Here is a 13,523-nt window from a genome sequence, read left to right as displayed (position 1 = left end):
GAGGGGGACAAGCAGGTCTGCTCTGGAACTGAGGAGCAACTCACCTTCGTACCACCAAGTGGGATGGCCATGATCCAGTTAGAAAAGGAAAGATAAATAAGAGCCTGAAACTGTTTTTATCAGACTCAGCTGATAATGTCCTGCTTTGAGCACGTCCCTTTCAAGCAGGACATTGGGACAGAAGACAGACACTAGCAGGTGTTCATGAACAGAAGAGGCCATGTCACAATCAGCTCAGGAGCAAAAGGTTTGGTGCTTCCCACTGAATCCTGAACTAAAGCCACCTGTTCTGCCAGGCAAGATACAGCTTCTCTCACCTGGGACACCCCTTGCTTCCTCCTCAATGGCATTAAAGGATCCAGCCAGCTACAGCTGGTCAGAGGCACTAAGACAACCAGTGATGATGGGGATATGTGGGCCCATCTCCATCCTCACCAGAGGACAAGAGAAAGAATGAAGGTGGCCAAGATGCCTTTGTTAGATGGAAGACTGTATTGTTTTCAGATAAATGAAGACTGACTGTGGATTTTTCTTGAAAATTCAGTTATTGCAATTTCTCTCCAGACTTGATAGAATAAGGGGCATGGCTTTAAACTAAAGGAGGTTAGATATTACAAATAAATTATTCCCTGTGAGGGTGGGGAGGCCCTGGCACAGGTTGCCCAGAGAGGCTGTGGCGGCCCCATCCCTGGAAGTGTCCAAGGCCAGGGTTTGGATGAGGCTGGGATCAACCTGGTCTAGGGGGAGATCTCCCTGCCCATAGCAGGGGGTGAAAGGAGATGAGTTTGAAGGTCCGTTCCAATACAAACCATCTGTGATTCTATGATTTAAATCCATCTGCAATGGCAGTAAAGCCAAATCCTCTCAGACTTCTTGGCTTTTCTCTTACAGTTGCTTGCTGAAACTCCAGTAGTAACTTCTGCCTACATATACCTGGGGAAATCCCAAAAGCATTACTGACAAATCAATCTGCAGAGCCGTGAACAGAAAGGGACCAGGCAGCAGTTGCTCCATTGCACCAGAAGGAATAAAAGTTTCTCATAAAAGCTCACTTGGGGATCACAATTTGACTTATGCAGTTAACCCTGTTGAGGAGAAACCTAGCCATTGCCTCTGATCATCATTATCAACTGATATTCAGATTATCCTGAACTGCTTTTTAAATAAAACACAGCTCACAGTGCTTGCTCACTATTTTGCTTTCAAGGCAATTTTTAGTAACACTGATATTTATGAATATTAGTAATTGCCATGAGCTTGAGTGAGGATTTGTATGAAGGATCTGTGTACGGATACAGATTTTTTCACTCAAGATTAGCGAGAATAAAAGTTACCAAATGGCAAGGATTGACTGGCATTACATGTGGAAAGCCTAATTCCTCATAGAGAAGTGATTTAAAAATATGCATCATATGGGCAGTCTCTATTGCAAAACAGAATCACAAACTGACTGTTACATTCCTTTAAATTAACAGAACTTGTAAACAGAAGAATCTCTAAATGCATTTCATCCCATCAGTGTAGAATTCATACAATTTGTTGGAAAAATTGTAATAACTAATCATGTGTTTATAGCAAGTGGCTTTCCAACAGCTGATGTCCTATAACATCACCTCTAATAAGGTAGAAACATGTATAGTTTTCACAAAAAAATTTATTCTGCACACAAACTTTCGATGGGGAGAAGATCAAAAGAGGCAAGGGAAGGACAAGCTGCTTCTGCATCTCTTGGAGCATAAACCCAAAGCATTTGTACTTCAGCTCTCAGTCTGCATTGGGTATCCTCCATCAGACCAGCTGGGGAGAAGCCAGCAGCAGGACACACCTCACTCCACAGCTCAAAGCCAGCACTGGCTGATGAGCTGACATCTCTAGAACAGCACAGCACATTCTACATCCTTCAGGATGTCTCCCTGCTGCCAGCCCAGGTTCCACCTGTGCTGTCACCCCACCTCACAGCCAACCATGCCTGTATCGCCCTTCTCCTGTAGAGCAATGCACAAAGGATGAGACAAAGAGAAAAGGGCAGACTGCCACAACACTACCATGATACCAGGAAAGGGAAGAGAGTGGTTCCTGCCCTGGTGTCCTGTGGGCAGGAGCAAGGGAGGCAGCACCTGATCCAGAATGGCAAGCAACACTCCAGTTGCTGGCAGAGCCAGCTCTCTAACATCTCTTTGAGCAGAGAAAAGGCATCAAAAAGTTATGCCTCAACAAATGCCCCCCCAGTCCACCTTCAGGGGAAGAAAGGAATTATTTCCTTACAGTTATATGTATTAACATCAATCCCAGTCCTGCATCAGAAGACACATGATGGGATAGTAAATTTTTAGCTTACAGTCCTATTCAGTTATATTGCTACAGGTTTTGTAAGGCAAGGCATGTTCAGCATCCCAACATGCCAACCTTTCACATGGGGTATGTGTCGATGGTAGGCCAATGCAGTGAGCCACTGTCAACTTTAGGAGCTCTCCAAACAAAGACACAGAGTCTGATTTTAGAAATGAGACGTTTATTCTGTGCAGGTTGCAAGGTGTAGGTTTCCACAAATCAAGCACACTGGGGTAAAAAGTTACGTCTTTTATACAGTAAAATTTACATAATAAGCCTCTCTAATACACATCCATGTCTACCTAACGCATATTTATTTGTATGACAATCTTAAATAATGCCTGAAACACAAAGTTATTTTTCCTTATTAAGCAATTTCTATTGCAGAAGTTGTCAAACAACATGTTTACAAAGGTGAGAAAATTCAGCCTGGGGAGAGATAATTCAGTGTGAAGATATCCTGAGGAGGCTGTAAGAATGGCCAGTGAGTTTCTTTTACCAGTTCAGAGGGAACATTAGAATCTTCATCTAAAATAACTAACCTGCTTAGATATAAATTTCAAATTCAGGTATCTCCAGAAACAATTTTATGTTGTTGGTTAATTTTACTATCTTCAGTTGCTGAGTTTTAATCATAATGTACAATATTGTGTAATTGTATTGTCAATTGATCATTTGACTATGATCAATTCTGAATCATGGTCAAATGAAATCACTGAAAAAAAAGGCATGAGAGAAAACTGAGACACAATGGTTAACACCCCAAAATGTGAGCTTTACCTCATCCAGAAGACCCAATGGGATCACCACAAATTCTTTCACTTGTGTTGCTTTCTACTTCTGAGCAACTAAATGGATGTATTTTGGAAAAAAGGAAAAAAGTAACATAAATATATAAGCAAACATCTGCCTGCTCAGCAGAAAATTATCTTCACAAGTATCATAGTAGTTCTGATGAAAATAAAGAATCTGGTTTCTCCAGGACCAACAGCATTTGTAAATCAAGACAACTGCAGAGAAGAATTTAAGGTTAATTGGAATAACCCTCTAATAACCACAAAGATTTTCATACTTGTTCCATGGGTGAAATCTGGCAGTACCTGCAGGCTCCAGGAATGGATCAAGAGGGCCTAAAGGATATGGAGACAGATCTGGTACCAAGTGAACCTGCACTTCATGCTTGTCAGTTATTTTCACCAGCCTATAGTGCAAAGGATTCAGGTAAAAGTATCTGGTCTCCCACATTCCACAAAGTTTTCCTCTTTGGATGGTATGAGGTCACCATCAGGCTGCAGAAATTCCCATTAATCAGCTATTTGTAAGATCTGTTTTCAGGGTGGGGAAACAAAACATCTTCCCAAGGTGCAAGTCATTCCACAAAGAAAGCAGATTTAAGGCAGGACAAAAGAAAGGACTTATAGTGAACATCAGGGGCTGGAGCCCACAACTATGACTTTTGTCATCCTTCCTCCCCACCTTCCTAAAGTGAAGGAGGGTATGAGGCGGGACAATATTTAAGGCATCCCTTAACAAAGGAGAGGATTTTTACAAGCTCTTGTGCTGTTTGAGATGCAGACAGAAGCCAGCAAGCTCACCGTATTGCCACTCAGTCGGAAAGCTCTTCAGGTACATGTGGCAGCCACAGCGCCCCTCACAAAGGACCAGCTCTTCCAAAATACTGCCACTGATCTTCAAACAAGACACCAGAGCCCTCTTATTAAATAAAAATTATTTACTGATAATTGAATGTGCTTATAAGGCAGATAACAATGCAAACAGCAAGCTGTAATGAGGAGTGATGGCCACAGAGACATGACAGCAGGAGATGGGGATACTGCTTCTTGTGGGAAAGGATGAAAACACCCAGGTGCCTTTCAAGTAAAAGTCCTACACTTGGCAATGCCAGCAAAGGGCTTTCACAGTTAACACCCTGCCCCTGGGGAACACAGGCACCTGCTGGGGCCACTAAGCTTGGCAGAAAACTGGGGTTGCTCTTGGACACCAGGTTAAAGATGAGCCAGTGATGTGACCTTGAAGCAAATAGCGTCCTAGGCTACAGCCAGCAGGTCAAGAGTGCTGTGCCCAGGGATGGGACTCTCCAGCAAAAGGGAGACAGGGACAGACTGAAGAGAGCCCTGTGAAGGGCCCCAAGGATAAAAGGACTGGAGTACCTGGAAAGAGCAGGCTTGGGGAGGCAGGGGGGGAGGTGTATGTAAATACCTGAAGTGGAAGTGCAGAGATGAAGGAGCCAGTCTCTCTCCAGTGGTGCCCAGTGACAGAACATGAAGAAATGGGCACAAACTGGAACACAGAAGGTTCCCTTTAAATATAAGAAAACCAGTTTTCCCTGTCAGCACTGGCACAGGTTGCCCAAGGAGGTCTTGTAGTCTCCCATCATCTTGGAGATACTCAAACACTGCTTGGACACACTCATGGGCACCCTGCTCTGGGTGATTCTGCTTGAGCAATGGGTTAAAGCAAATGAGCTCAAAGGCTCCAACCTCAGCCAGACTGTGATTCTGCCAAAAGACCCATGGAGAAGCCCACAAGACAATAATGCTGAAGAGAGCCCACTGGGCATGTCACAAGAGGCAGGACACACTGCTTCAAGGGCTTACTGTGCTGCTGAACCCCACACTGCACCCCAGGCAGCTCGAGGCAGCACCGCCCATCTCCCAGCCAAGTCCAACATCAACCCACATATTTACATGCAGACTCCTTTCTCCCAGAGCCCAGCAGAGGCCCATGACACTTACATGGCAACAGCACCTGCCCTCCAACACCTGCAGCCTGGAAACACACGGACCACCCCAGCAGTCAGTGTATGGGAACAGCCACTGGTTTTCCCAGCGACATTCCAATGGAAGCTGCTCCCAGCTACAAAAAGCCTTCAGGAGGGGTCAGACCTCCTGATCAGCACCGAGTCATCTTCAATTATCACTGTTTCAAACATTCTAATGAGCATGAACTTATGCTGCAAATCACACAACACTCTTACTTTGCTACTAAGGCACTTTGTGTTCTATGGACAGCCACCACTATTCCCTTGGGATGTAAATTTCCCTAGAAGCAGTTTTCATGCAACAAGAGGTCTGAAGGCACCTCCCACATGGCAGAGGCCCATCTGGCTTTCCTAACTCCAAGAAGCCATGCTAACATACCCCAAACATCCCTGCAAAGCTTTTATGTGCATTCACACATGCACATTCATCTTGGCATCAGTGCCCAGTGTGATGAACAATCACTGCAGAAATCAGCATTTAGGGCACACAAGTGATGCCTGTCTTCAAGAGAGAAAGAATAGAGAACATTAGGAAAGCAGCTGGCATAAATCAAAATGTCTCATTAAGAGTGGACCCAATTAAGGCCTACTTTCCCTGAGGATTTCTGCAGGTGTCCCTAGCCCTTTCCTCATCGCAGCTCTACACCTACATGCTCCCTGAGCAGACCCCACAAAGAAAAGGAACATGCTGGACCCACCTGCCCCAGACCCACCTGCCAACTGTCCTGCTGCCACCAATCACCGGCACGCTGGCAACTCTGTCTACCCCCTCAACACGCAAGACCTTCAATTAACCTTTCTCTTTCACTATTCACCAAAAAGACACCCCAAAAATTTTAAGTAACCTTTTTATTTAACAAATACATCTGAAAGCAGCCACTAGTTTCCTAAGTTATTTGGGGCAGCTCCTAAGACAGCAATCACCAACAGCTTTATTTCCTTAAGACATCAAGCTAAACCAAATACTTTAGCCAGTAAAAATAAGTAATGTCCTATGCACCAGTGCAAATACCAGGGCCACAAAGGTGGTTAAGGGACTGGAGTATCTTGCACAGGAGGAGGAGCCGAGAGGGCTGGGCTGCTCAAGAAGATTCTGGGAGATCTGACCAGTGTGCTCAAGTACCTGCTGGGAGGAAGAAAGGATGAGGGGGCCAGACTCTGCTCTGGACAGGAGGCAATGGGCACAAGGGAAACCACACAGAATTCCATCTGAACACAAGGACATACATTTTTCCTGCAAGGGGTCAGACACTGGGACAGGTGGCCCAGAGAGGCTACAGAGTCTCCATCCATGGAGATGTTTAAACTCTAAGCAGGTCCTGGACAACCTGCTCCAGCTGCCCCTGACTGAGCATGGGTGTGGGACTCAATCTCAGGTGATCAAAGACACACTAGAGGAGTCTGTGATTCCACAGACGACCACACCGCACAAGCAATAATGACCCTATGTTCACACATATGTATTCTATGTTCGTATGAAACAGATGGAAGAAAACAAAACCACCAAAAATCCGGTAGAATCCTGTATCTTCAGTAGCTGGGAGGTCATGGAAAATTGCAAAATTCTGTACTAAGCTCTGTAATGACAGCAACTGACAGCACTGCCTCATACCAAGAAACTTCTATTCTAAATCCACTTGCCCGGATGTTTCTGCTGCCCTATTTTAGGACAAAAACATGGAGTCTCTACAACCTAAGCATTTAGAAAGTAAAGCATTAATTTGCTTTTGGCAAAGATTGATTTAAAAGACAATATAGAGAATTGTCTTAAGACATAATTTTGACAAGGAAATATTCCTTATGGCCTTAATGAAAAGGAAGTTCTCTGCCTGTGGCACAGGTGTGGGAACTAGATGACCTTTAAGGTCCCTTCCAACGCAAACTATTTCATGTTTCTATGATGCTACAATTAACCCTAATTTAACAAACCATACCTATACAGTCTGTTCGTGCACAACTGCTGCATAAAGATGAACACCAAGGTGTGATGGCTCTGCACAGTGATAATCAGCCGATACAATGCACATTTTAATGCCAGAACAATGCTCACCTGTGGTTTCTGTTCCTTTGAATTTCATAAATTAATATAAAGTAACTGTAACTCAGGGTCCTTTGACAGGATATTGCAAAAGAACAGATCCGTTTTTCATCTCCAACCTCTCAGTGTTGATTTGATTATAGTAATTGGCACCCATACACAGAGAGGAATCAAGACTGAGGTCAAATCCTGTTTCCAGGGGAGGATCTTCCCAGTTAGAAGAGAAGATCCCACCCAAGACTTGAGGCACAGCCCAGGAAACTGATGCTGTTGGGAGAGGTGGGATGGACAGTCCCTGTCTCTTTGGCACTGTTTCAGAGCAGCAATGCACGTTCTGGGAAGAAAATAGTTTTCTGGTTTTTGATTGTGTACAATTACCTGGTAGCCAGCAGAAGTCCTTGTCATATACGGACTTTCACCCCCATACCATACAATTTACTGCAGAGTAAGCAGTGCATGGGAAACAGGCACAGATAAATAATGTACTTTGTTACATACTGAGGGAAAAAAACAAGCAGCTGTGTATTCCATGCATGGCCTTGTATAAGGGGCTTGTAGAGGCACAATGCTCACTTATTGTCATAAGAAACACATTATCTATTCCTTTTTGATAACAAGTCTTCTTGCAGACACTTCCCCCACTTACTGTGTGTAAGGATGACAAGAATATCTCCTTCATCATCATCATCACTGGCACTTTTTAAATCTCACTTTCTAAAAATATCATTGGCAAATGGTATTCTGCCACAGTTCTGAAATTTCCTTGCAGGGAATGTAACTGCCATCAGTACATCTGCTTCCAGAAAACACATCCTGTATCTAGTAAGCCCAGAAGAGAAATCCACCCCAGTCCAAAGATGCAAGATAATTCCAAATGGACCGGTCCAACCCCCATTGGCAGTATCATTTTTTTCCCAAAAATAGTGCACTTTAAAAATTATTTCTCTGAAGCTGCAAAATGCTGTCTCTACACAACCTAAATAAACATCATGTACTCAGAATAATTTTTGATCTCTATAAGCATTCAAAAGAACTTCAGGATCATTTATTAGTCCATTAATACATAATTAGAACTTGGGACTAAAACTTTTAACTGACTGGCTCTTGCTTTCAGTATCAGTAATGGACCACAAGTGTCCTCCCCACTGAGTTACCAAGCTTCTTGCCCATGATTATTAAGCAAAACAAACATGTCTATGAAAATCAAGCATCTGCTTTACACCATTCTCCAGTTCAACAACTATTTCATTACTACCATTTATTTCATTACTACCATTTCTTTTATTTTATTGATTACCCCATATCAAATCAGAACTTGACTCCGAGGAAAGCAACTGAATCTTAAATCTGCTCTTCCTTAGTCTAAAGACAGAAAAACCCCACTTTTTAAGAAGTTTAAAGGAGAGATGATGTGGTGGGGATGATGTGGTGAGGATGGACTGTTTTCAGCACCAAAGCTCTATTCCAGCTCACAGATTGTCACTCCAAGAGGCTGAACAGCAATCCCTATGGCTCCCAGCCTTCAAGGCTGAAAGGATGCTCTTTATTTCAGCAGGGACAGGCGCAGATGCAGCAAGATGACAGAGTGCAGATCACCTCCCCTCTGTCTTGTCTACATCCGAGCCCCTGTAATCGGAGCATTCTTCTTCCTCTCCATCAGAGGGGTCAGATTTCTCCTGAGCCACTTCCAAACAACCCCATCAGCTGGGCAACCGTGTCCCCGCTCTCCCGAAAGCGCATCCACGCTCCAGGAAACGGCAGGTGCTGATTTGGGAAAATTTTATTAAAACTCAATGCATAGTTTTGATACAGTAAGTTTCAAAAATAAGACGTTATACTCTAAAGGCAATTCCTTGCTCCAATGAAACAGCTTACAGCTGACATTGCGAATGCTGGATGACTGCACAAATTACCCATTTTAAAAACTATTTTTTACACCACAAATTATGCTGACCCCTCCGGATGCTGTTAGCATTGCAAACCGATTTCTAATTCCTCAGGAATTCCACAGGATTGCAGCTATTGTGGTTCGGTTTTTTTCCCTCCCGCTATCACGGTGCAGCTCAGCCGCAGTGGCCGAGGCCCGGCGGTGCGGCAGAGGAGCGGGGCCGGGCCAGGCCTGTCGGGGTCGGGGGAGTCCCGGGTCCTCGCGGGAGGGGATGCGCCTCGCCTCACCCGGGCCCGCCCCCGCACTCCGTTCTAGAAGGTACCGGCGGTCGCTGCCCCGGGGCGGCCGCCCCCCACACCGCCTCCCCTCGAACCGGGCCCACCGCGGGGGCGCGGGCAGCAGGCACCCGCCAGTGGCGGCGACCGGGGCGACGGAGCGAAGGTCTGTGAGAGGTGGCCGAGGCCGCATCCGTGAGCCGCCCCCGCCACCCACTCGGCCCTCCCGCTCCCCTGCACTGGGGCCCCCGCCCGGCCGTGGCCAAAATAGTCGCGGGGCGGCGGCACTCACCTCCTCGGCCTGCTTGCGCAGCGCCTTCTCCCGCTCGTACTGCGTGAGCAGCTGCTCGTTGTCCTCCCGCAGCAGCTCCAGCTCCACCTCGTGCTCCTGGTTGTCGGTGAGCACCGAGTCCAGGTTCTCCAGCACCGTCACCACCAGCGGCATCAGCTCCTTCACCACCTCCTCGTCGTAGCAGTGGATCAGTCGCTCGAACTCGCGGTAGATGCTGTTGGCAAGGCCCGAGACCCGCTCCGACATCACCGACCCCGAGCAATAATCATCGCCCGGGTACCCCCCCACGCCGCCATCGTCTAGCTGGATCTCCAGCATCCTGCCGGCCGACAGCTCTCCACCCCGCTCCGCTCGCCTCTGCTTCAGGCCCCGCTGACGACGCCGCCGCCACCGGGCGCTGCCCCGCCCCGCCCCGCACGCGGCGTCACGGTCCGCGGGCACCGGTCGGGGCGGAGCTCGGCGGCACCGCCCAGAGCTGCTCGATCGGGGGTGCGGGTTACCCGTGCTGAGAGCAGGCCCAGCGCCGCAGTGCATCTGGCACCGGAGACAGGAGCGGCAGCGGTGACGGCGAGCCGCCCGCGCAGCAAACCGCGCCGGGAGCGAGACCGCCCGCGGCCGGTGCCGGGCCCCGCGGCAGACAAAGGCGGCGCAAGCCCGGGTCGCGCCGCATCTCGGACACGCACTGGCTCCGGGAGGCGCGTTACAGACCCGTCACAGCCGTGGTAGTTGTGCTTCCAAGATCAGGCAGCCGTAGTTACTACAGAGGCAGCAGACAAGGACCTGTTCAGTCAGGGATGAACTGAAAGCCAGAGGGCCAAATTGGCCATCTCAAGTCTTCAAAGAAAATTCAGCATAATCCCGAATTTAATCAGTAGATTTCCCAAAGCAACAGCAGCACACGCCACATTACGGGCAGAAGCTCCAGCAAATTACGGGCGGCAGCCTCTAGCACCCTCAGCAGGTGTCACAGAAGTCAGTCTGCCACATCCTGGCCTCAGCTGAGTTTGGGCTGTAAGCTGGAAGACAGCAGGAATCATTCTGCTCTGTACTGAGAACAGCCTGGCAGCAGAGAGAAATAAGGGGTCGATTTCAGAAAAGGCTCCCCACACCTTCATTTGCCTTAGAGCTCTGAAGAAGAGTGTAAATCCAAGGTCGTGACTAGCAATCACCCTGAAAGCTTCATATCGGTAGATGCTGTTGCACAAAAGGAAAGAACTTTAACCCTACCCAGAAGGCCTAATTGCAATGGGAATATCACACCTCAGTGGTTATTAAGAATTTTAAGTTTTATAACTGTTTTGTTCTATGTTACGTTATCATAGCTGATTACATACCGATAGATTCAGAGCATAGCAGCTTTTAGACAGCTACTTTTATAGCAAAAACCTATTTGTCTCTTAAAAAAGGAGAATTGAAGGAATGGAAGGGAACAGAATGGAAAGGAATAGAATAATACTGAATTAAATAAGTGTAGCTCACTTGGACGGGTCCTACAATAATTGAGGCTGAGGTGTAATTAGTTATGGGATGGATCACCAGTAGATTATGAGACAGCTGAATGTAACAACCAAATTTTCAAATGTTTCCACACAGAGCAGACCCAGCCAAGTGCATCAAAGGCACTGGTTACATAGATACAAGAAACAAATGTGAAAAAAATCCTGCTCAAAAATTTAAAACGCAGTAGGTCACCCATGTTGGGCCTTGATTCACTCTGTCTTGTATGGGAAACTTTTCAGACCAAGAGTTGTACTGTTATTCACAACAAACATAAGAGTGTGCTTTATTAAATGCAAGATTGCATTTAACATATTATGAATAAAAATGTACAGGTGAACAGGCAGAGAAGCAAGGCAGGCAAAGAGAAAGGTAAGATTTATTCACTAATTCCATATGACACTGAATTTCTAATCTCCTGTAATCTAGACAGCATGAAAAAACATTTATAAAGTTTTCTTGCATTTTGTCCACATACATAAGAAACTGAAACAATGGATGTGACACAAACTAAAGTCTGTTGAACCACAGAGACTGATGAGCCCTACTCTTCTGACTGTAATCCCAACAGATCTAGCAGGCATCCCTGAGGGGAGGGGATATCAGCTGAGGTGCATCCTCCTTTCTACAACAGAATCCTGGTCCAGGTCCAATGACATTGTTAAAGCTCCTGCTGAAAAACAGGAGCCTTAACTTAAATTGTACATTAAAATATACATTCCTATATTTATAAATTCATAAATAACAAGTTTATAGATCAGTCAAGAAATGGCAGGAATGCTAGGTGCTGCCATGCATGAGAAAAAAATTAAAATACCACTTCCAGTTTAAAGTTGGCAAGCAAAATATTTGCTTATTCTACCCTTTTGGGGTTTTATTGCATCTAGCATAGGAGTTTATCTAAGATTCAAGTTGTTAGTTGCTTAGCACTAAAAGCAAACTAAAAACTGACTGTGCTATACATATGCAATTGTGTTATGGCTGTAAGGGTGCTTTGCTGAAGAGCTTACATTTCCAAGTAGGCAAAGTAAAGGCACAAGGAGTGAGAAATGGATAGAAACAGAGACTATGCAAGGAAAATCAGGATTCTTTTGTAATAACCATATAATCTCCAATTAACTACTGGGGGTTTTTTCCCTTAGACAGGTGGAACTTTGCTTTGTGAAAGAGTAAGTGTTTTTAGGTGTCTTGGTGTGGAAATTCTCAGTTCAGTCAAAGAAAGTGTTGGAATCCATAAAGTCAGAGGGTTTTTAGGAATTTAAAAACACTGGAACACAATTTGACACAACGAATGGATAAAATTGAAAAGCTTTTAGAAAAACAAGAAAAACGTTGGGAAAACTCTGTTAATGCTGTACAAGTAGATCCTAATAAAAAGCCTGTATGCTTTGCTTGTGGTAAACTAAGGCACTTCAAAAAGGATTGTCGTGGGACAGCAAATCAAATTTCTATTTGCCCTCGATGCCGAAAAGGAAGGTATCTTGCTAAATACTGTCATTCACTATTTGACATCAATTGCAACCCACTGTCTTTAAACTTCAAAAACAGCGTGTTCCACCGTGCTTAGACACAAATTGTGGTACCCACTGGCAATGGGTGAATATTCCCACTGGGCTGGTCAAGTCACAAAAGGATTGTCATATGTAAAGGTTCTAATCAAAGTGACTTTTTACCCGTCATAAAATGTGATTGTTATGATATATATGATCTGATAATGTCTTGTTGTACAAGTTTTGTCCTCAGTTCACAGAATTTTCCAGGATTCAAGATTCTACTACTATATGGATGATCTGCTCATCACAGCCTCAACGCAGACAGAGATGCAGCAAACCTGTGCTGGTGTTGGGACTGAAATCCAAAAGGCTGGACTTGACATTTCTACAACCAAACTCCAAGGATGCAACAAAGACCCAAGGCTGAGACATCAACTCTTCAAAGAAGAACATCAATTCTTCAAAGAAGACAACCTCATCACTGGACTCTGACTGTGGTTCGAGGTTTTCAGCTTTTCCCTCAATCTTTCAATTTAATTTGATGAATAGAAGATTCAATTTTAAAGGATGTTCCCAATGAAACTTTACATCATTGGCTTTCATGTCTTTTTACAACTTTGCAATATAGAACTAATCCATGTTTTGTTTCTCACATTAGGGTATTCATGTTTCCGTGGACACATTCTCTGGTGCTTTCCTTCACACAGGTGAAACTGGCAATCATGCCTGTCATCATTTCCTGCAAGCTTTTGCTTCATTGGGTGTACCCCAAAAAGTGAAGACTGACAATGGTCCTGCATACATATCTCAAAAATTGGCCACGTTTTTAAATGAATGGGGTGTTCGGCACATTTTTGGCATTCCCCATTCTCCCACAAGCCAAGCAATTATTGAAAGAACACATCAAACCCTAAAACGCATATTAGA

The 13,523-nt window shown here is 45.2% G+C and overlaps 1 protein-coding gene across 25 annotated transcripts in view; it reads right to left on the bottom strand.

The window, feature by feature from the left end:
• Positions 1-10,122, bottom strand: part of MAPK8IP3 (mitogen-activated protein kinase 8 interacting protein 3) — a 71,682-nt gene extending 61,560 nt beyond the window's left edge. For 9 of the 25 annotated variants that reach the window (XM_014273660.3, XM_014273661.3, XM_014273667.3 and 6 more), the window contains exon 1: positions 9,607-10,121. In XM_014273660.3, coding sequence (XP_014129135.2) covers positions 9,607-9,924 — 318 coding nt within the window. In that variant the 5' untranslated portion in view covers positions 9,925-10,121. Of the gene's footprint in view, positions 1-9,606 lie in introns of all 25 variants that reach the window. The other 16 variants (XM_014273664.3, XM_014273672.3, XM_014273676.3 and 13 more) reach the window with 3 other exon arrangements.
• Between the last annotated feature and the right edge of the window lie 3,401 nt (positions 10,123-13,523).

Source organism: Zonotrichia albicollis, chromosome 16, assembly GCF_047830755.1.
Source record: "Zonotrichia albicollis isolate bZonAlb1 chromosome 16, bZonAlb1.hap1, whole genome shotgun sequence".
NCBI lineage: Eukaryota > Metazoa > Chordata > Aves > Passeriformes > Passerellidae > Zonotrichia > Zonotrichia albicollis.
Note: the sequence above shows the minus strand (reverse complement) of the source record. Positions and strands in the feature narration are given on the sequence as shown.